Source organism: Ciona intestinalis, chromosome 3 (genome assembly GCF_000224145.3).
Source record: "Ciona intestinalis chromosome 3, KH, whole genome shotgun sequence".
Taxonomy (NCBI): Eukaryota; Metazoa; Chordata; class Ascidiacea; order Phlebobranchia; family Cionidae; genus Ciona; species Ciona intestinalis.
Window position 1 is genome coordinate 5,436,786 of NC_020168.2, and position 23,068 is coordinate 5,459,853.

General features: G+C 38.5%; 4 protein-coding genes across 7 annotated transcripts in view; 3 read left to right on the forward strand and 1 right to left on the reverse strand.

The window, feature by feature from the left end:
• Window positions 1-913: 913 nt before the first annotated feature.
• LOC100181122 (UPF0676 protein C1494.01-like) lies at window positions 914-3,360 on the forward strand. Its single transcript, XM_002129538.5, has 6 exons — window positions 914-1,381; window positions 1,442-1,564; window positions 1,676-1,871; window positions 1,943-2,125; window positions 2,420-2,530; window positions 2,789-3,360. Exons 1-6 carry the CDS (start codon window positions 1,242-1,244, stop codon window positions 3,002-3,004), a joined length of 969 nt encoding a protein of 322 aa, XP_002129574.1. The 5' UTR covers window positions 914-1,241; the 3' UTR covers window positions 3,005-3,360.
• A 194-nt stretch (window positions 3,361-3,554) lies between these two features.
• Window positions 3,555-8,663, forward strand: LOC101242098 (monocarboxylate transporter 1-like). Of its 3 annotated transcripts, XM_018811126.2 has the most exons (8): window positions 3,560-4,472; window positions 5,682-5,825; window positions 6,274-6,449; window positions 6,689-6,811; window positions 7,215-7,416; window positions 7,472-7,599; window positions 7,757-7,985; window positions 8,234-8,663. In XM_018811126.2, exons 1-8 carry the CDS (start codon window positions 4,277-4,279, stop codon window positions 8,341-8,343), a joined length of 1,308 nt encoding a protein of 435 aa, XP_018666671.1. In that variant the 5' UTR covers window positions 3,560-4,276; the 3' UTR covers window positions 8,344-8,663. The 3 variants fall into 3 exon arrangements, with proteins under 3 accessions (XP_026689551.1, XP_026689552.1, XP_018666671.1); XM_026833750.1 differs by lacking the exon at window positions 7,215-7,416 and having other exon boundaries at window positions 3,555-4,472; window positions 6,357-6,449; XM_026833751.1 differs by lacking the exon at window positions 7,757-7,985 and having other exon boundaries at window positions 3,558-4,472.
• A 6,516-nt stretch (window positions 8,664-15,179) lies between these two features.
• Window positions 15,180-19,861, forward strand: LOC100183474 (kappa-type opioid receptor). Its single transcript, XM_002129453.4, has 4 exons — window positions 15,180-16,054; window positions 17,640-17,906; window positions 18,051-18,229; window positions 18,397-19,861. The coding sequence occupies exons 2-4, from the start codon at window positions 17,669-17,671 to the stop codon at window positions 19,321-19,323; spliced, it is 1,344 nt and encodes a 447-aa protein (XP_002129489.1). The 5' UTR covers window positions 15,180-16,054; window positions 17,640-17,668; the 3' UTR covers window positions 19,324-19,861.
• A 692-nt stretch (window positions 19,862-20,553) lies between these two features.
• LOC100175584 (kelch-like protein 28) overlaps window positions 20,554-23,068 on the reverse strand; it is an 8,448-nt gene continuing 5,933 nt past the window's right edge. For both annotated transcript variants that reach the window (XM_026833747.1, XM_009859777.3), the window contains 6 exons: window positions 22,881-23,030; window positions 22,446-22,556; window positions 22,049-22,218; window positions 21,805-21,858; window positions 21,540-21,713; window positions 20,554-21,079 (listed from right to left, as the gene is read on the reverse strand). In XM_026833747.1, coding sequence (XP_026689548.1) covers window positions 20,996-21,079; window positions 21,540-21,713; window positions 21,805-21,858; window positions 22,049-22,218; window positions 22,446-22,556; window positions 22,881-23,030 — 743 coding nt within the window. In that variant the 3' untranslated portion in view covers window positions 20,554-20,995. The remainder of the gene's footprint in view (window positions 21,080-21,539; window positions 21,714-21,804; window positions 21,859-22,048; window positions 22,219-22,445; window positions 22,557-22,880; window positions 23,031-23,068) is intronic.

The window sequence follows — 23,068 nt, forward strand, 5'->3', positions numbered from 1 at the left end:
GTTTTAGTAACCTACGTAGCTATAACACAGAACACACCCTTCGCTACTAAGTGTTAAGAAATCTCAGTCTTCGCGGTTTTATATGTGGGAGGAATGAGTCGACCGTGACGCGACTTATTTTGGACACGTAGTGTTTCAATATTAATTTGTACTGCAACATGGGAATTTCGTTTAAGCAACTTAGGTACAAAGTACTAAAAAGAAAAAAAAAAACAAAACAGAAAAAAATTTTAATACGTCAAAACAAATATTGCTAACTTAATTTTCATATACTAACCGTAAAAGGTAATCAAGCAAAACCGTCATATTTTACCGGAGTTCGTAAATAAGCTTGTATGTTATAAACTTATGTGGAATCTACATTTACGCTTAAAGGTGGGATGTTAGGTGGTGTGTGCACTGTACAAGCATGATGCAAACGCACGAATATATTCATATGTCTACGAAAGCATATTGTTATTTCTTGATATTGAAATATCAATAAAGATTTTTTATCTTTTTTTGAAAAATATTAATAAAAACAGAAATTTGGGTTGTGGACGCACAAAAATAGGTCCAAACAACTAAAATGTAGCATATATATTAACCAGTATTAACCTAAGGCCAATAGCAGACTGTCATTGATGTTGTACGTAGGCCAATAAATATATTCTCCATGACTGTTTACATAGGAATAAATGAGTAACGAAGTTCATAAAAATCGTTTACAAAAATTATACAGCTTTGAAAATCATTTATTAGAGCGTTGTGGCGTGAATTCAGTCTTCTTTAGATGACTGGTATACACACTAATAGCCTGGAGCATAGTCTATAGACTAGACTGTAGAGTAGACCGTAATTAATCGCTGCAAGTATCCGAACTTCTTCTTTATTGTTTTGCACTGGGGGCTGCTAAGGCTATAAATTTGAATAGTTGGTCTGATGTCTGCATTTGATCCATGCATCTAATATTTATATTGCGGCAATGGTTATTCGCTAGTAGCCTACACTTGCAAAAAGTAATAAGCACGTAAGGGGTCGAATATAAGAAAGAAATCAGAGTCTGTGTGAACTCAGCGTACCGGCAGTCAGCAGGCTAAAAAACGCAAGGCCCATACCAGTGCAAAAGTTGTTTGCACGTTTAGATCAGCTTAAAGTTTTACAAAGGCTGCCTTGGTCGGATAGTTAACTTCATTTTATTAGTTCAGCTTAAGGAAGCTCATATAGACTATACATCGGTTAGTGCTGTCAAATCTGTTACAATGTTACCTGTAATTGATTTTGAGTCGTGTCAACCAAATGTTGATGTATCGAATGAACAACTGAAGGAAACTGGAAAACTATTGATAGATGCTTTGAGCACTGCGGGATTTTTGTATTTGAAAAATTCCGGCATCAGCAGGTAACGGTTTCAAAAGGGCTCTGTCTATTATACGCTTGTTCAAAACTTTACATATATTAGGAAATCAATTGAAGCGATGAGAAATGCAGCAGAAGGAATATTTGCTGCACCTGTAGAAGAAAAGGAAAAATATGCCATGGACCCAAAAACGTTTTGCGGCTACGTCGGGATGACATCGGAAAAGTATGCCTGACATCTCATTGTGTTTGTAATTATAGTTAAAAATATTTAAACCAACAGAAATTATGAATATAAAACTTTCAAAACTATCTTAATCTTCTGCTATTCTTTAAGTTTAGATCCTGAGCATCCAACAGATTATAAAGAAGCTTTCCACATTGCTTCTGTCGCTCTTGACCCAACAGTCGGGATGAAATGGCCCCATGATCTCTCTCCAGACTTTGCTTCTGTTTCAGCGTCTTTCATGGAAGAATACAAAGCTCTCTCGCTACGGATTTTAAAAGCTATTGGAGTTGGAATGAAACTGAAGGTGTGAGCTCAGTAAAACGGCCTGGAAACTTATATTAGCATATGATCTTAAACAACAACTTCTTTATTTAGGATCCGGATTATTTCACCAAGGCCCACAATTTCATGCACAAGCAAGGGAATATGTCGGGCTTGCGTGTATTGCGATACCCACCGGTACCAGAAGGTGTAAAAACTCCCGACCAAAGATTAGGAGAACATACAGATTGGGCTTCAATATCTCTCCTGATTGTGGACCAAGTCGGTGGATTACAGGTAATTTTCTGTCCGAAATAACCGTTATAATTGGCGAATTCTGTTAGTACAGTAGGGTGAGGCAAGATGGGACACAGTTTAATTTTGTTTTCTTATCCTATTTAGTAGTAAGCAAAGAACCTTTTTATAGAATTATAAAACTATATTCCAACGACTCCAATAGACCGTTGTTAATTGTTTAAAACGATCGGGGAATTTAGATATTATGTGCTAAAGGTGTTCCATCTTCCCCCACTCTACTATATATATTTTCCGTGTTACCGAAAAATTGTTATATTTGACCTCTTTATTTAGGTTTCCATTGACGGTGAGAATTATGAAGAAGTTCAACCGATAGAGGACACAGTACTTCTAAATATTGGTGACACAATGCAATTTTGGACCAATGGAAAAATGAAATCAAAGGTAAAAACGCTATGAAGACAATGCCAAAACCCGTTTCGTTTTCTACTTACAACATGAGTTTAAAACGAAGTAAAACGAACCGAGATATAGTTATGAACGTTCTGTACATTAACAAGTGTGGTCAAATCTTACGTACGGATAGCTGTGACCTTTTTTTTCCATTAAGAAACACGGGTTTGGTTTCTGTCTGGCGTTTTTTTAACACGCGTGGTTATAAACATCGTATGTATACGCTAACCGTCTTTTTTTTCTATTAAGAAACATCGTGTGATTCTACCGAAGGGTCGAGAGAAAATGACCCGGAGGTCGATGGGATATTTTGTTCATGCTGATAACGAGGTGGTCATCAACCAACCTCTGGTCTACGAAGGAGATCCGGATGTTGCGGAAGTTGTGAAAAATCCGATAACTTCCCAAGAGTATGTAGTGGGAAAATTAAACGAAGCGCACAACCTAACAGCCAAAGCTTACTAAACATAAAAACACATTTCGCCCAAACAGCGTAATAATTTTTCTGTGTTGTATACATTCTATAATAGAAAGAATATAAAAATGTGACAAAAAACTTGTTTACATAATATAAAGCATTGTATGTAATAAAACTACTGTTTCTTTTTAAACGTATAACTTATACTCAATACATTGAGTATTGAGTAGGCCATGTAGCATATAAAAGCCATGTATCAGTGCAAACTGCTCGAGTTTCTAAACATTTGTTCTTTTACACACAAAAAACATCATAAAGTGCCGTCGTAACAAGCATAATAAAATTGAATCCCGCAGTTAAACTGCTCACTGCTACACACAAGTAATATCAAACTGTAACGTTTTGTAAACAAACTGTATCAGTCTATAAACGCATGCAAAGAATTATGATAATACATAGCACTTATATATAAAGATGTGTACCGAATCGCTTTAATTTGATATGTATGACGTCACGTAGGCTCTTCTTAAGCCCCGTGGCGCTAACGAGTAACCTTTCTTTTATTCTGTTTGTTTAAGAGCTGTTGACTTTCCAGCTGATCGAACTGACTGGAGTAATTTGTCTAATCAATATAGAGGCAACAGTAAGTACAGACCAAGTCCAGCTAAGTGTAATTTATAGTAACTACAGAGCAAGCGCAGGACTTGTGTAAGCTAACTGCGATTGACAGAATCTAACAATTGGCGCGTTATTTAATTTAACGTAGTCTAAACCGCGCATTTAATGGAATCTGTGGACCGGTAAATAATATCACATGGGTAAAAGTGTGAAAGAAAAACTTAGGCGGTCTGTTGAGAAGGGCATGTGTTACACAGGCGGTACAGTGAGCGCAAAACCAGGAGTTTGGCATAGAGCGCGTATATTTTGAATTGGAAGACGAAATAGCATATAGATTAAAATATTCTGTTTTTAGGAATGCGCAAATTGGCGGTTGGAAGAGAGAGTTTTTACCAAATATCCACTGCTATAGTCATGGCCTACTAGAGGATACGTTTTAGTTTAGTAGGCCATTGGATCGCAGCAGTCACAAGTAATCTAAAAGCTCTCTCAGCAGTCATAACAAAAACAGCAGTCACAAGCAATCTTAAATCTCTCTCAGCAGTCATAACAAAAACAGCAGTCACAAGTAATTCACAGCCAGCAGCTTTAGTCTGAACGGTAAAATCAATAGGCTAATAGCACGGAGTGGCTTGGTAGTATTTGCACGCAAAGCGGTTGCTGGCAGCTAAGGGAAGAAGTCGTTTATTGTTCAAGCGACGATGCCGGAAAGCAATGACATTGACGGTGGTTGGGGGTGGTGTGTGGTTACTTCTGCTGTTATCTTCTGCGCCATCAGGACCGGAGTTGACCGATGTCTTTCGGTGCTGTACAGTGGGATCATGAATGAATACAACTGTGACTACTCTACAGTATCTCAGATTCCAGGGTTGTTTTATGTTGGTTACGCAGTTTCTGGTACGTGTGTTGAGTGCTTTGTATTTCCGCGTCGGTAATTTAATACTAATGCAATGTTACAGTGAACGTTTCAGTTACACAGCTTCTGCTTAAGGTTAATGTAGTTACACAAGCTACGATTATAAATTAGATATTGTTATTTATTATTACTTAAGGGTAGTGTAATAGAATAGTAAAATCTGACCTTGTATCAATGAACTACCACCACGAAATCGCTACAGATACAGTCATACAGACCTAAATGTTAACTTTTTTTAAACTGACATATAAGATTAATACATTATCACATTCCAATCAAAGACACTATAACGTGTCTTAATGTCACAGAAATGCAGTTTTATTTATTGCAAATGCGATAGTACGCGGATATATAGCAGGATGGGGGAAGATGGGACACCTTTTCATTCTATTGTCTTGTCCCATTTGGTAGTAAACAAAGAACATTTAAAGAAATATACAACTGTAACCTCGCGACTTTCATAGACCGTTGTTAATTGTTTAAAAAACAATAAGGATATGTGGATATTAGGTGTCAAAAGTGTCCTATCCTACCCCACAGTACTATACAATGGAAAACACATATTTTGAACCGCATCGTTATCAATAGTCGTAATTTTTTCAAAACCACGTTATAACTTGCAATGATAACGTAAACGCACATGTGCTGACGTAATGGTGGGCTGTGCACAAGATATACAGCAAATCCTAATCAGGAAACAGCAATTACCCGCTTACTATATAATATAAGAATGGGGAAAGGCGCGACAACTTTAGCACATAAAATCCGGATCGTGTTTTAAACAATTAACAATTAACGGTCTATAGACTCTATAGGTGTCGTGAGGATACGGTTTTATAATTCTTTAAGTATTTTTTGGTTACCATCAATTGGGACGACAGAATAGAATGAAAAAAGGTTTCCCGTTTTTGTCCACCCTACTGTATATGCTACATTAAGCAGTGTATAATCTGTTAGTATTGACCGTGCACTTTTTCCTTTATAACACTACGTTGCAAATTACAATACTGATTCTTCTACTATATCGTCAAAGAAAATGCTACCGTAAATGACTAGTGGGTATTGAGTGGCCATGATGTAGAACGAATTATTATTATTGTTTCAAATATTATTCGACGTTTCATTATAAATAACCTAATTAATTATTACTCTACAATCTCGCTCACTCTTTTTTCTCGTTCTATCTAAAGGGTTGATCGCATCGCCGCTTATTAAAAGATTTGGATATCGATTGTGTATGATCGTTGCTGGTTTGGTCGGTTCGATTTCTTGCTTTGTGGCTTCTTTACCTGGCCCATTTATGAAAATCGCCATTTTCTACGGAATTTTCTTAGGTAAGTAGTACAAGCGCTTTTTTGTGATCTTTATGAAGTCCGATATGCATATTCCATACCACTGTTATATCGTCTGTGTGGTGAAATGGATTACCAAACTTCCTGATCGTATTTAAATCAATTTACAACTTTATTTTAGAGTTGTGGGGCTACGGTTATATAATTCTGTATATGTTTTTTAATATAGTAGGGTGGGGGGAGATTGGACATCTTTTCATTCTATTTTCTCGTCACATTTGGTAATAAACAATAAACATTCAAAGAATTTAAAACCGTATCCTTACGACTCCCATAAACCGTTGTTAATTGTTTAAAATACGATCAGGATATTTGGATGTTATGTGCTAAAGCTGTCCCGTCTTTCCCCGCCCTACTATACAATACCAAATGGGACGGGAGAAGAAGACATGCCCCATCTTACCCCACCAACTACACGATATTTTTACAGGCTTCTGCATTGGATTACAAATCGTTTGTGTTCTAACTGCAATTACCGATTACTTTAAAGAAAAACTCAACTTTGCTTCTCAGCTGATGTACGTTGGCTACAGTGTTGGTCCATTTATCGCATGTCCGCTATTTCAAGTCATGGTGGATTTCTACACGTGGAAAGGAACACTCATGGTAAACTTAAGACGTTTACGATTGGAAAATATAATATAGAAGAGTGGGGAAGATGGGACATATTTCCATTTTATTTTCTCGTTCCGTTCGGTAGTAAACAAAGAACATTAAAAGAATTATAAAACCGCATCTCCACGACTCTCACTGACCGTTGTTAATTGCTTAAAACACGAACAGGCTATTTGAATATTATATGCTAAATATATTTTAATTAATAATATATAAATTAACCGTTTCAGATTTTATCCGGTATCATTTTGAACAGCGTGGTAACAGGAACAATAATGCGGCCAATCATTCAGAAACCGGAATCGCAATTAGTAAAAATGGAACAATCTTTAGAAGAGTCGGCAGTACAAAAAGTAAAAATAACAAGTATATATATAAGCATGCGAAACAATGTGCTAGTAAAGGGCATAAAGGAAAATAAACGTGGTTAAACACAACAACTATGGAAATTTTCGGTAACACGGAAAAAAATATATATAGTAGGGTGAGAGAAGGCGGGACATATTTAGCACAATATCTAAATATCCTGAGCGTGTTTTAAACATTGAACAACGGTCTATGGGAGTCGTAAGAATAAAGTTTTATAACTTTTTGAATGTTCTTTGTTTGCTGACGAATAAAACGGAACAAAACAATAGAATGAAAGGGTGTCCTATCTTGCCCCACTCTACTATACGATCACTTTTCTGCATGTATAAAGTGTGCGATTGAACGCGATATATTATGTTTATGACTGTATACAATAAATGCATATAGGTAGAATACTCCGAAAACGTTACTCGTTTATCTAAAACAAGCGCAGACGAAGATAGCTTGTCTTGGCAACATAAACTTGCGCAGCAGTTTGATCTACACCTGTTCTGTACACTGCGATTTCACATCCTTATTCTGCAACACACGATGAACTACATAGCAATGAGTGCTGCGTTCATGTTCTTGATACCATACGGGATTGAACGTTTGTACCAACCTTTTTTGTCACACTTTGCCGGATTTTAAATCTGTATTTTTAGTTGGGACTATCAGCAAAACTGAAGCTTCTTTTCTGACTTCAGCTGAAGCAATCGGAGAAATCATAGCGAAGCTTGGATTCATGTTTTTCTTCACCAAAATTCCTGTTCATCGCCAGAAACTATTCATTGTAAGTTGCTCAAGTTACATAGGAGGTGAACTTTTAAGTGGGCACGAGGTGTGTAAAACTAACGACTGTAGTTGCGTGCCACGCGAGGAAAAATTATTCACAATCCATGTTCTGCATAATATGTGTACAACAAAAGTGATAGCGGTTTTCTTTGCAGTGTTTTCTCTACACCATAAATATTGTGCTTTTTGCTATTCTTCCGAGCGTACAAGGGTACCCTGGTCTATTAGCCAATGCTTTTGGAATCGGGGTTGCAGCTGGGGGAATAGATGGCGTATATTCCGTTTTCTGCATCGAGCTGTTTGCACAAAAGTATTTTTCTTCGATACTGGGTTACACGAACACATTTTCATTTTGTCTATGCACAGCTACTGCATTGTTCGTGGGTAAGCTGTGTGTGTGTACTTATGTAAAATAACCTGCTAAATATAGTATGATGGTGGGAAATGGGACACCTTTTAAGCAAAATATTAGGTGTTTTAAATACTTATCAACGGTCTATGGGAGTCATTAGGATATACTTTTATAATCCATTAAATGTTCTTTGTTTACAACCGAATGGAACGACATGAAACAATAAAATAAAAGGGTGTCCCATCTTTCTCCACTCTACTATATTTGATTTGTTTTCCAGGATACCTTATCGACGTAACGGGGAAACTATCCAGCGCTTTCTACTTTGGATCGCTTTCTTACGGCGCTGCTTTTCTTCTGATGCTGCTGCTACATCGGATTACTCGATAATATTCAGCGTTAAAATAGAAGAAGTTTAGTAGGATGAGGCAAAGTGGCACATCGGGGCAAGATGAATCACTCTTTGATTCATTTTTTAATGGTTAATAAAAGCTTATTAGTAAAGGGATACTCACTGAATTGCATTAAAACCCTGGATATTATAATAGTTTGAATCAACGTTTGAACTACACTCGTACTTTGTTAAAATAGGTTGAAATACTCCGTACTGATTTTCGTTTTGATTTTTAAAGCGTTTAATATAATTAGTGTAATTTATGTGCATTCGTGTTAAATTTAATTTATTAATAAAAAATGAGTGATTCGTTTTACCCCGCTTGTTTTCGAATCGCTATAAACAGCAACTCATGATTTGGATTCCTTATCTCTCTTGCGCTTTAATTTTTTATTTATTTAAATTGTGAATTAATAAATGTACGACAGTACAAATACAGAGCAACATCTTAAACTTGAATCAATTTTGATATTGAAATATAGGGAACAATAGTGCTTTGTACCATCTCACCCCCACCATGAATATATACTCTGCTAATGTGAACTAATTGTGTTGTATATATCCTTATGTTATATCATGTGCGTGTTAATCGGAGTATATACCTACAGCTCTTCACATTTACTGGTTCAAGTAATTTATATTTACAAATTGGTATAGTCTATTGTAGACGTAAAACGAGAAGCATATGGTAGGAAAGTCAAGTAGAGTTACTTAAAAACATCCGGTTGCCGTGCGGTTTAACGTAATACTATAGTTACAGAGAGCTACTGCGTGATGTTTGCACATAATTATGTTATAATACAAACAATTTTAATAATGTTTCAGTGGCAGAACTTATAAACGGGGTGACGAATATCCACTAACTTACATTTTATAATAACTCTATGAAATTGAACACCCGTGTTATAATGCGACTGTCGTCTTGCCGCCACGCGAGGACATATGCACGAAATCATGTATCATTCATTCATTCATTCAATAGATATACAAATAACCAGCTTTTTAGATGATTATTTTGGGGAAGGTTTTTGAACGATAAAAAAAAAACAACTATAAAACCTTCTTGAAAGGGGGTAGGGGGTTCTGAAAAGAGATTAGGAGAACATACAAATTGGGATTCAATATCGCTATTGGTTGAGGACAATACGTCGGTGGATTGCAAGTATGTTATTGAGCACGTTAGTGGTCGTATAGATCCTTTTTCGTCAAACAGTTGTTCTGAATTTTCAGACTTAAAACCGCACGATGAACGATTAATTAACGATTACTTTCCTCATGCACTTTACATAGCGGAAACACTGTCTGGGAGTTTGGCGGGGAACGACGGCACGTGTTATATCCACACAACGATTCACGACTAAATCAAAATATTAGCATTTGAGTGGGGACGCATTAAATGCACTACTCCTATACCGTATTATCATTAATCGTAATTGAAACATTATTTTTAATTCAACATCATATGATTAATATTAACTTCTAACATTACCTAATTACTGCGTGATTACAGTTTGTCAAAATTCATGAAAACAAACGTTTCTAAACGACGACAACGTTAACTAGTGTAAGTTTACAATAAACACATCGTACAGGAGTTGTACAAAGCGTATTTACACATATTCTTTACCAATCACTCAATCCTCGTACGTCATAAGTTTCATTAATTATAATACATGTATAAATACACTCTGCCTACTGATTCACAATCACCAATGGCGACTAGAACCCGTTTTGTTGGTTACTTCAGATTTGTGTTTGATCGAGCCCAGTCGACTGTTATAGTAAAAGGATCAATCAATATAGCAGGGTGGGGTAGATGGGACACCTTTTCATTTTGTTTTCTCTTTTAATTTGGTAGTAAACAAAGAACATTTAATGAATTATAAAACCGTATCTTCACGACTTCCACAGACCGTTGTTAATTGTTTAAAACACGATCAGGCTATTTGGATATTATGTGTTAAAGGTGTCCCACCTTCCCCGACTTTACCATCTTATGCTAATTAGTTTAAAACGTGCTTATTCATTAGATCTGTGATCTCTTGTACTTCAGTCAATGTGGTAGCTCGGACTTTTTAGCGAATCACGTGCACTACCTAGCGGTTGTATTTTTTCTAAAATTACAAAAATAAATTTATGTTGCGTAGTCCGTTAGATAGGTTTCGATTGACAGTGAAAATACGAAGACGTTCAACCGATAGAGGACACAGTACTTCCAAATATTGGTGACACAATGCAATCTTGGACCAAGGGGAAAATGAAATCAAAGGTAAAACTAAAGATTATATAATTATATACTAACGGTTTTATATTTATTTAAATGTTTTTTACTACTAAAAACGACGACAAGAGAGAATGAAAACATGTTTATCTTGCCCAACTGAGTATATCAAAATGATTTTAACCAACGGATAAGAAAACTTTTAGCTTTAACACCAAAAGCAATTGACGCTTGTCGATTTTAAGTCAATTTGATTTTAATAATTTTAAGGTTTCCAACCCACAGGACCAAAATTTTCACAGATAAGATTTTCTAGATACGAATATTTGGATATTGAATATACGGTCTAATCTAAACCTCGCCACAGTCACAGTGTATATACAACAGGTTCAATGCTGCTATCATATATGGGCGTATTTTCTTGGGCAAGACACGTAACGGTTATTTCGCAAACCCAGTTCTTACTAATGGGTTGTCTAAATTGTTAGTCATACAAAAAACAATCACCACACAGATACATACTTGGTAAATCGTAAGTGTGCAAAATGTGTATCAAACAGAACACCCGTGTTATAACGACTGTTGTTTTCCGGCCATGCGATAATAAAGCAAGTTATAGAAGTCATAATTCATACGGAGCAAAGAAACATTTCTTTACAAAATACGTCAGAATATTTCATTCGGGCCATGTGTGATGGATTTTTAGTGGACAAACAGATATTCACAACCGATTACATCTGCAAACAATCACCTGTTTAACCGGCAAACATGTTGCGGCATTAGATTGGCTCGTCATCGCATAGATAGCAGCTCGTTAAGCTGCTAAAGCAAATTTTAAGCAAGTCGAATAGCAGCTTACTAAAGATACAAATTGATCTAAAAGAAAATGCTAGAAAATGGTGAGATTTTTGCCATATACGTAGTAAGGATAGGACAATTTAGTAGAGTTGGGGAAGATGGGACACCTATCATTCTATTTCTCGTCCCATTTGGGCGTAAACAAAGAGTAGTCAAAGAATTTAAAAAACGCATCACTCCCATAGACTCTTGTTAATTGTTTAAAACACGATCAGAATATTTAAATATTATGTGCTAAAGGTGTCTCGTCTTCACTCACCCTATTATAACCATAACGAGTTTGCGGCTGTATATGTGAAATGTCTAAAAATATCACTTTAGCTTAAATTCCACATTTCGCCCTCGAGGTCATACGTATACCGTTTTTGAGTTAGTTTAGTCTACGCCTTAACTATCGGTTTCTGAAAATGTCATTTGTAAATGATGAGTGTTTCATCTTGAAGCTAAGACGACAACGAGGACAATTAAACTGCCGGTTAGCTATCTCGGTGGGTGGTCGGATCGCTATTAGCTGTCGGGCGCAATTACCGCTTGGATTGCGCTTGTCTTTGCATCGGCTCCTTAGTTGTAAATCAAGCGGAATATGTACGTTGGGCATTCCTGACAAATAACTTGTGCCGTTGTCCCGCTTGATACATAGGCAGAGTTAGGATGAAAAATAAAGCTAGAATGATCGCAATCTAGGTGGTAAGGCTATAATTCAGCGGTTAATATAGGGTGCGATGGTACTTACCATGAAGCAGCGAAGATCAAATTATGAAAGATACATCAACTGTTGTTGTTGGCTATAGGGCGGTCATGCTTTGCGTATAACTGCGCTGTTAGTCTCGCCAAGAATTAAAATTGCACCCGCCGTCCAAATCCGTTCTTTTGAGGATGATTATCTCCTGATGTGCGGGTGGATTATGTTTTAAGCCTGATGCATTTGAATGGCGAATGCTCGTATGCCATTTGAATGTGTATGGTGGTAATCGTGAGTTCCATGCGCTTGCTCAACCATACCTGATGTATTTGACAAAGGATTATTCTGGATTAAGGCGGCTGCTTTTCGGGTGTACGAGTTTTTGAAGGCTGAATATCTGAGTGAAGGGTGCGTGTGGAAATATCAGGATCAGCTTTTGAAACGAATTAAACCCTACTAAAGTTACCGCGACGATTCTATTTCAGCCGATTCTGATCCTTTGAAAGCGTAATCGCAGCCGTCCGGGCAGCAAAAGCTTGAGAAAACTTTGCTGGGCTCACGAATGGCCTTATTTACAATCGCTCGGACTTTGGGTTCGAAATTCCGACGTCGGTTTACGGATTCCATTTGCTTATGTTACACGTCGGGAAAATCTTGTCGCGCCGACAATTCAGTTTATTTTGCAAAGTGGTTCTAAAGCGATCAGCGAACCGCAAGCGCGTTTATAGGCGGGCGGAAGAGAACGTTTTTACCCACACTTGAAAAGCGTGAATTGTTTCGGTTTCGCCGGAGCGGATGTTAGTTTTTATTAGTTTTACGTTGGGGTTCCAGAACGCCAATTCTCATCCGAAACCGCGACCACTGGTGTGCCAGGTATATTAGTGAACGCTCACGAACCGTAAAAATGCGGTGTGGTCTGCCTGTTGTTACTGTGCACCTGAAATGCCTGTGGTAACCAAGTTTAGAGAGCCATAGGCATCGCTGTTGACAGCCGCCTATTTTAGTATTACCTGTTTAGCGGGTCGGAAAAGTAAATGCAATGTGAGAACAAAACAAATATGGTCAATCTGTACGTGAAGGGAGGGGATTTACGAGGTAATTGAGCATACAGCTAACAAGAAAATAACTACGTGTCATGTTGCTATGTGGCATTGGGGCGAACCGGCAAAAAAATATTTTTATTTTAACTGACCGTAAACGCATGGGTTATTTTTGTTGTTTAAATAGCTCAGTCTGTCTCCGGTGGCAATATTTTAAGCGTTTAAAGGAGCTTTGCGAATCCTCTTACGGTTTATGTAAAGCCAGAATTGGCGGTGAGCGCGTGCACCCCTATGTAAAATATGATGTCCCGTGGCGCCGGTCAACTCAGAGTTAAAACAACACGCTGAGACATCCTTACCAGCAGGCGGGGATGGAAGCCAGGCGAAGGTTTACCACGAAATAAACAGACGCGGGTCCTGATCAACTGTTACTTGGCCGTGGTTAAATCGAACCGCCGTACCTACCGCACAGTAAACATAATAAACAAACGTAGCAACCTCTAATAGTTGGCTGGCTGCATTCAAGGGCAACCTTGTGTCGCAGTGTAACTTGCGTATAATGTTTGCGCTCATTTGCGATAACAACCGTTGATTTAAGACTACAGATGTACAAGCTGCAACTCGTGTACGGACCAGTGTATATTCAGCGTAAATTATAGTAAGCAAAGGTTAGAATGCAGTTGTTGAAACTACTTAGGTATAGTTTGTCATTCAGACACACGATTTATTGTTGGAAGATCAGTATTCGTTACGAAAACGAAGAAAAATGGCGTCATATCAAATTACTGACAAGTTTGTTCAGTTCGAGTTATCGGTTGTAAATACGCAACGAGGTAATTTGTTTGTATTCAAAACATATTTACTCCACGATTTTTCGGTTTAGCTGCTAATATGTGGATACAGATATCGCGTTACTGATATTTGTAAAGCGGAGATTTTGGTAGTAGTTTTTGTTGTTCAAATTAAGCAGGCCGAGGCGTTACAGCTTCAAGAGTACGTGTTGGGTTTCTAACAGACTACACCGCAGCTATGCCTCCAACTCTATTATAAGCAAAAGACGGAATTGGGTTGGCGACCGCCAGTTTTTCGTTAAAAATGTGAAAGGTTGATTACCGTAAATGAGATGGATCACCTTGAGGAATAGTTTCGCTTCTTGGGCTGGGAACGAGGTGAAACGAAAGCTATAATTGTGTTAAAAAGTTGACGTAACCTCAGCGGTTGCCAGTTAGTATAGATGCCGTTGTTTTAATTACACTAATACTAAAAGATAGGCTTACAGACAGGTATAGATATGTTATAGCAGGGTACATAAGTATAGATAACCGCAGCCCCGCGGCTCTGAAGGGGGTTGTTTATTGTTGAAACTCAATCAAAAAATAGGTGATTTAGGTGCTACCGTAGCCCATCTTGCCCTACAGTAGTACCATATATTACGAATCAAAATTAGATGCGAATTTCATTAGTTACGCTCCGTCTTATGTGGCTTGCATTGTTGTCATACCAATCTAGACGATCCACAGCGAAGCCATGAAGCGTGCTGAGTAGAAACATGATCACCTGACATTTCCGGCTGTCACGACCGTGTGGCTGCTATGCGAGACCAAAACGTCGTAGGTGTGAAGTGCTGTGGCATATGGAAGCGTTTCTGGGCCTGCTGTCGAGCGGTTTCGGCGGCGCAGACTTCACGGATGAGCTCAGTGGTAACCATGCGCAAGACGTAATAATCGCGAGGTTAAGATGGACGGGCACCATCAGTTTGTTTACTCCAAAGTGCGTGTAATTTGTAACGTTCAGTTTACAGGAAATTTACTGTCATATTAGCGTGTAAGGTGCGCTGGCGCTTTAAAAATATTGACTTCTACACTTATGGTGTTAAAAGCAGGTGCTGAGGTGTCTTTTAGCTGCAATGGTCAAGATTAGCTAAGTCAACAATGAGGTTCAAAGCAAAAGATATCTGTGTAAAGACAGAGTCTATATACGGAGAAACGAGTGTTGTTGTAAGAGATGCCAGGATGTGAGGCATTGCACATGTTGCCAGGCTGCACCGCGAAATGGCGCTGCCGGAAAAACACTCACGCGAAAGTGTTGACGTGCTTATTACTTTCGATTCGCGTCAAAGAAAACTACGTTTGCCGCTTAGTTGTGGCTGTTTTTTTAAGTTAAAAGGATTCCCTTGTCAGACTATATCGGGTCAGTATTTTGCGGGAGTGTTGTCTATGCGGTATTGCGGTACGAGGTGTTATCAACGCGTGAAGACCCGAGGCAGGATCTGCATTGTCGTTTATTTGTCCGTGCGAGGTTAGACGACGCGCCATCCTAATTGTTTATATCGCTAGAATAGCTTAGGAAGTGTTGGCCAGGATGTATTGATCAGCCCACACTTTAAATAGGCGATAGACTAAGCAATATTATTTTCGCGCATTTCGTGCCGCCAGCGCTGAAGTGTGGATTGTGGTTTTGTACAGGCTGTGTAAATTGCACGCTCGCAAAACTAGCCGTTCTGTAGGGACTTCGGTTACGACCGTATTCACCACATCCGCTTTACGAGTATCTGCCAAAATACGAGAACTGGCTGCATATTTTAGTTTGAAAAGTTACGCGAAGTGAAGCTTAGCCGAGTGTCATTCGTCACGTGTAGGTTAATTGTAGACAAGAGAGAAATCCCGGTGCCAAGTGCTTTGAAATCAAAGTCTTCTCTCTCAACCCTTAAACCGCTTCATTTTTTTTCACGGAGATTGTTTCGAGATTTGTTATTGATTCTTTTCCTGCGCGTCAGCATTTGTATATTAACGCTGGTTCAGCTGGACCGAGGTAGCCTGCTGAGTATAACGCAACACGACGTGACTGTGGCGTTATTATGGATCCTTGTACAACAAATACGAGCGTGCTGAAAGGGGTGTAAAATGGTGAGTATATGTAATTTGAGAAACGTTGTTCAAACAAGACGCCGTCTCGTAGCAAATAGCGCAGCCTTGGACCTGTGATACCACAGTGAGCATACATTGGTGATAGATAGACTTGATATAGAACATGCTGGTTTAATACTGTTTATTGAGTGCAGGCGTCAAATGTACGATATAAGCCATAGGGCGAGGTACAAGTTTGGGCTTAGCTATATCATGTTGTTTCCGCGTATTAACTTTGAAACCGCTTATGTTGACGTATATGATCTGTATCAGGTGTATAAGCTTTGCAAGAATGCTGACGATCGGGGCGGAATTTCAATACAGTTTAAAACGCGTTGGAGACAACCTGGCGTTTAAAGGTTTGTGTTACGGTGCCAACGTGTTTGGCTTTGTGCAATATTTCGTATATAACTCGATTACTGATATTCATTTTGAGAAACCGCCAAGGTCTAATTATCTAATAACGCCCGACCTGCTAATGTGATCACGTAGACCAGTGCTCGGCCATGTGTAAGAGTATAATTGCGGGCGTCGACAGCCGCCTATATCGATATCAGCACAACGCACTTTCTCATGGAGCTCGCAGCCCTAGATAATGGCTCCCACGCCTGCCTGCGGACGACCAGAGCCATTTTAATGGCGCGTAGTTTTAATTTCGCATCTCGGCCGTGGCTTTTGTTCCCTTCTGTGGTCGTTACTTTGAGGACTTCTGTGGTCGTTACTTTTGCTTTCGGCGACAGATACACACTTGGCAACTACTTGAGCGCTTGATTGATATGCTAAGTAGGTGCAGCGCAAGTGCTCGACGCGCGGAAGTTTCAATTACAACCCCGCGGAATAATACAGCGTCAAAATTCAACGGTGTGTGGTTACGAAACCGACAAGATGTTCATTCGCATTAAGTTTCAATATTTCCGCTCAACAACTGATGCCTCTCTAGAGAGTGCGAGAGGAAAGCAGCGGTAATAAGGATTAATCAATATACGGACAAACTCCCTTCGTATTATCGAACTGTGGTTAACCATTGCCGTGAAGCAAGCAAGCGACATATGTCGTTGGACGAAATAAACGTCGTAGTAAAACAGTTCAAACAGGTCAGAAACGCCGTGGGCGTGGGTGCATGAAAATTCGCCCCAAATTATGTCCAGTTTGTTTTTGGTTAGAAACCACATTAATTTGAGCTACAGTTTGATTATATATATTTGCTGAAACTGTTAAGGTTTGATGCATGAGGTATAAATATATTAGTTAAACGCATCGAATGGCAGGGATTAGCTAAACAGTGCTAATAACGTGCCGCACTTGCGGCGCCCCCCGCAGAGTTATTTATTATGCAAGCAGCCTTTTGCGCTTGCTGTCGCGAGACACACGAGCAACTTACAGGTCGATTTTGATCAGCAATAATGATAAGACTCATTAGCAGGTGGCCTTGGCGACCTCGTGTCTGCGGTAAGCTTAGTCGGATCGACAGAGGTCCAGGCTATCAAAACCGCATTAGGGTGTAAGTCCGAGTAACCGAAAATACCATGGCTTATTAGAGATATAATAACCAGATCGTTATCGAATTTTAAAGTCATTTTTGCAGCGATCTGGGTGAGGTTTTAGTCGAATGAAATGTGGCGGCAACGGTCCCATACCATGCTGCTTGTGCTGTTTTTTGTTTACAATGTAAATGCCCAGTTGGGCGAACCCTCACTGACAGAGGACGATGGAGAATATGCTTATTTTGAATACGATTACAAGGAAGATTATAATCAACTCTCCGATGCTATCGACAAGGAATTAATGAAAATGGATGTCTCCCCGAGAACTATAGTCATTTCTATCATATATTGCGTCATAGTGGTCGCAGGTACGGGTATTTCCCCCAATCATAAAAAAAACGAAAACAAAAATTAAAAACGAAAATTGTTTTAAATACTAAAAAAAAAATTGAAAAAATTCGCCTTTTATAAAAACAGCGCAACGTTTTAAAAGTTGTAATATTTTGTTGTAGGCTTGGTTTTGAATGTTGTTGGATTGGTGATGACACAGCGATGTACAGTGATCCAGTACTCGCAGAAACTCTTCATGCAGAATCTATGCATATCTTCTCTTCTGTTGGTTACAAGCTTGGCGTTTTCAGCGCAATATCGAGCGCTGCGAGATTGGAGACTCGGTTCGATCACATGCAAGGTAGGCATATGTGTGCTGGTTAAGAAAATATTAAAAAACTAGTTCCTAACTGCTGAAAATGAAACTGATTACTTGAAAAAGTTTGTAAATAGACCTTTTGACTCGTTTTGTAACAAACAATATCCAATTTGGAACTGCGTCAACTGAGATTTATTTTGTTTTTACAGCTGGTTAACTGCCTGAAGACGCTGAGCATGTTCTGCCAATGTTATTTCGCCGTGGCGGTGGCAGCTGACTATGTAGTGATGCGGAAACGGCCTGGTATTGGAAATATTCGCCGCACGGTCATCGAAATACTAACGGTGGGCTTTGGTTGGATGCTAGCGGCTGGCTTCTCCGTTCCAATGCTTGTCTTTGCGGAAACCGATGCCATAGGCGCCGACCGACACATGTGTACCTTGTTTCCATGGTACAAAACATCGACTGTTGTCGAAGAGACCGAATTGTACGACGTGTATGAGCTGAGTGGAGATGAAGAAAAATTCGACGATTCTCTGCAGCCACAGTGCAAGGATCTCAATAACGAGCCGTATCGTGTGTGGGTGATTTGCAGTTTCGCTTTGGCATATGCCACACCACTTTTAGTGTCTGTTTGCCTGTGTGTTATGTACAAAGCCACAGCTGCAAGATACAACTCTCAAATTACCCAGACTGAACAAAACCAACATCGGGTCGTAGACAGCTCGCAACGGCGGGGAAAGAAACGCCGAAAGCCGGCGAGTCGTTTTATTGTGGGCGGGGTGTGGGTGTCGCTCATAGAACTGGCGTACTTTCTTTGTTGGTTGCCGCTTCATATTTACCACATGGGTCGCATTTGGGGCCTGGACCTTGGCCCAACCGAGTGTCTGAATCTCCGGGATTTCAGTTTCGTTCTCGGATACGCAAGCTGTCTCGTATTGCCAGCGATAGTAATTGCATATTCCAGACCTGGTTCGCTTCCTCAGAGGTCAGGCGCCTCGTCATCTACGTCATCGTTTACGTCATCTTCCGTGAAATCGATGACGAAGGGTGACGTTACGCCTGAGCAAACGGACATGCACTTGCTTAAACAAAACTTAGAAGACCAAGGTCCAAACAGTTGCACGGCAACATAAAATATCCAACGTAGAACTCCACGGTCGTTGGCGCTGTCAGTGGTCTATGTAATTAGCGAGCATGGCGCCTCCTTATTTACTGTAGGTTTTTATCGTTCCCTTCATCTCATACCTCGTACATATTTACCTCGGTTAAGTACCCGGTATCCTTTAATCCAGCAGATTAATCTTCACTGCCAGTACTCTGTCTCCCGTTAACTTGTTGCATTCTTTCCCTGGCACTCGGCCAAACCGCAAGCTCAAAATTAACCACACACACCAACGCATTCAATTCAGCAAACAAACTGATTTCCGACGCGTGAAGCCCGATTTATCCTTGTTTTCTTTCTTATCTTAATATGGAAACCGATTTCCACCGTTATTTACACAACCCGTCAACATATACAATATCTCAACGTTGCAGAAAACGTGTACAGCATGATCTATGCTCTTATTATTATTGTCAGGATATATTGATATATAATATTATGTACCTCTTTATCTTCCATGATGCAGCGTTGTATATATTGCGCGTACAAATAAACATTTTGTTAATTAAGATTCGTCGAACGTGTAACCATACCAGTTTTACAAAAGAAACACAAAGGCATCAGTTAAAACGACGCATTTAGCCTACAATAAAATCACAAAAATGAACTGATTAGCAATGTCGAAGTACTTCGTTTGTGCTTTAACTGGCTTGACTATCTGTCAACTTGATTACTCTTATAAAACTGACGCTAGCTGTTGGAACTGTAAAGCTGTGTATCTCTGACACAAACTGCTGGTTAAATGTTATAGTAGATTGTGGGACGATAGGATCCCTCTAGCAAATATTATCTAAATATCCTAAATCTGCGTTTTAAACAACCAACAACGGTCTATGGAAAATAAGAGGATGAGGTTTTCTTTGAATGTTGTTTGCTACCCAATGGGAAAGAAAATAGAATCAAAAGGTGTCCCATCTTCCAACCCTACTATACTATTTACTAAGTAAATAACAAACGGTTCTGTTTCTTCCAAACAGTTTGTTCTTGATTTCCAAGTTCCAACCTAAGTACAATGTTCGGTATATTGTCGATGTCCAAATTCACACCGTATTCTAATGTAATATTGCTTCGTCCGTCTAAGTCCTGTAAAAGCATTGTTAAAAAATTTGCAATGAAAATTACAACATAACTTACCTGGCTTATGCGAATTCTTTATCTAACTGAAGTTCTTAGCTAGTGAAACTAAACATGCTGTAATCTAATGTGTGTGTTCTATATTCGGCAAAATACGGCATTTGATTGTTAAACACATGATACAGTGCAAGCACCTATGGCGCATATTTAAAACAGTAAGGCAAGTGCTGTATATGAAAAAGCCACCAAGCAGCTAGCACATTTACACAAATGAAGGTAAATAAGTACCACGACAAAATATGAAATTTAATTAAACTAGAAAAAAGTAAATGGAAGAAAATTTATGGCACAGGCAGAATTTTACTACAGAAAAAAAAAACGTGTGTATGCAAAGGAATTAATTCTATACATAATAAAAGCCCCAAAAAATTGTTTGTACGTTAATAACCTATTGACAATAAAGCCAACTTTCGTAAAGAAATAGTACAATAAAAATGTCATTTTGTGAAATTAAGCAGCTAGTTACAAATCAGTATGCTTCTTGTGTTTAAATCACAGTAGTTTAGTTGCTAACATGGAAAGTAAGTATGTAGCATCTGGATATTAAAAGATGTTGGTCGTTGAGTGAATAGAGTTGGTTCGTCATTTTGCACCTGCAGAAAGAAGTGAATTTTTAATGAAATATATAAAGTAATAAAATTGTGGTTAGTGCATCAGCCTCTGGCTCAGCGGTTATGGGTTCAAGGCTCACTTTTGCCATAGTGGGTAAATGTGTCCTTGGGTAAGACACTAAACTGTAATTGCTTCAACCAAGTGGTCTATTGTTTGTTGTCTAAACTGTCATCCGAACATTAACTAAAAAAGAAATAACCCCTAAAAAGTAAGTACCTACAAAGTTACAAATTTGGATCTTTCTAAAGTTAGCTCAGCATTTTTAGCCTGTTTCAGTCTGGGTTGGAGCAATTATTGTTAATGGTCTTGTCCAAGAAGACATACGCACACAATGGTGGCAGCAACGAGCTTTGAACCAGTTTCCTTTGTTCTAGAAGAATCGTTACAGCCATAGCACCAGCACAATGGGCCGGTTTTTACAACTAAAACTCACAAACTTACCTGTAACAAAGCTTCTTTTAAAGTTTGAACTGAAACAGACCAACTAAGTCCATCATAATCCTCTTCTACAGTCACCAACTTTCCATTGTGGAACATTGGTGGACAACAACCCGTTTTCACTGAGCCAACACATCGACCCCATCTTGGGCTTGCCTTTATATTGAATGGTATCACCTGTAATATATGGAAAAAGTTAAAAAATGCTGTTAAACAATCTCTATCAACAAAGAAAACTATTGGGGCCACACTAATACATGAAACATACCTTATACCTTGTTCCTTGGTTGGAAAATGCATATATTGTATCGTCATATGTTGCCTGGAAAAATTTAGAATGGGTTGGAAAATGTGAAAGTTTCAATAAAACAGGACAGTGTCTATCTTATTATTTCTCGAGAACAATTTTTGGTAAAAGTAAAAAAAAACCTACAAATTATAATAAATCATATGAATTAAAAATACTACATGAATCAAAAAAATCATATGAATTAAACATAGTATATACCAACCACAAAATGCACTGGGAAAGGCAGTGGTGAAAACAAAGTAAGAGGAGGTAACCAATCCTGCTCTTTGGTAGAGTAACGATACACACTTGTGTTAGAGGAATTTTCGTGGGAGCAGAAAACATAAATTTTCGAACCCAGAGAAGCGCTCACAAGGTTAATGACCTTGTCATCTATAATATAAGTATGAGCTGTGATATATAGTACTGTGGGGTAGGGTGGGATACCATTAACACAAAAATCATATTTTCTGATTGGGCTTTGAACTGGGGCTATGGTTATACAGTACTGTAAATATTCTTTATTTAATACAAATTAGACAAGAAAAGAAAATGAAAACATGTCTTACCCCACACTACCATATTTAAGTTGTATTACAGACAGAACTAAACATTCAAACCTGCAGGCAAAGAAGGAACTTTTTCCCAACTCTTTCCAGACATTCTTAATCGCTCAACTGTTTTCAGAAGTGTTTTACCACTTCCTTTTTTCCGCTTACAAAACGGACCACCTGAAAAAGGCAATGTACAACATTTAAGCCAATGCATATTTTATGTAAATTATTCCAGAATGCAAATTTAATTGGGGTGGAGCCACTTATGTAACTTATTTTTAATATATTTAATATTTTGCATGGCAAAACCATTTACCATATGGACAAACCAACAAATAACCATTGGGTGAAGCAATTACCATAAAGTAATTTGCGCAGAGACACATACACCCACAATGGTAGCAGCAACAGGGTTTGAACCTGTATTCTTTTGTCAAGTACTCACCACATATATACATTAACCATTTTGCAACAGCACCATATATATTAAACATATCATACCAATAACATATAAGCTGTCTCCCACTGCTAACATATTATGGCTATGTCTTGCATCATTCAAGCTTGGTCCTTGCAACCATTTATGTTCCTTAGGCAAATAAATGCATGTATCACTGATTGTAGTGAAAGTACAACGTCCGGAAATACCACCTATTTATAAAATGTAAGGATTTTTTTAACGATGGTTT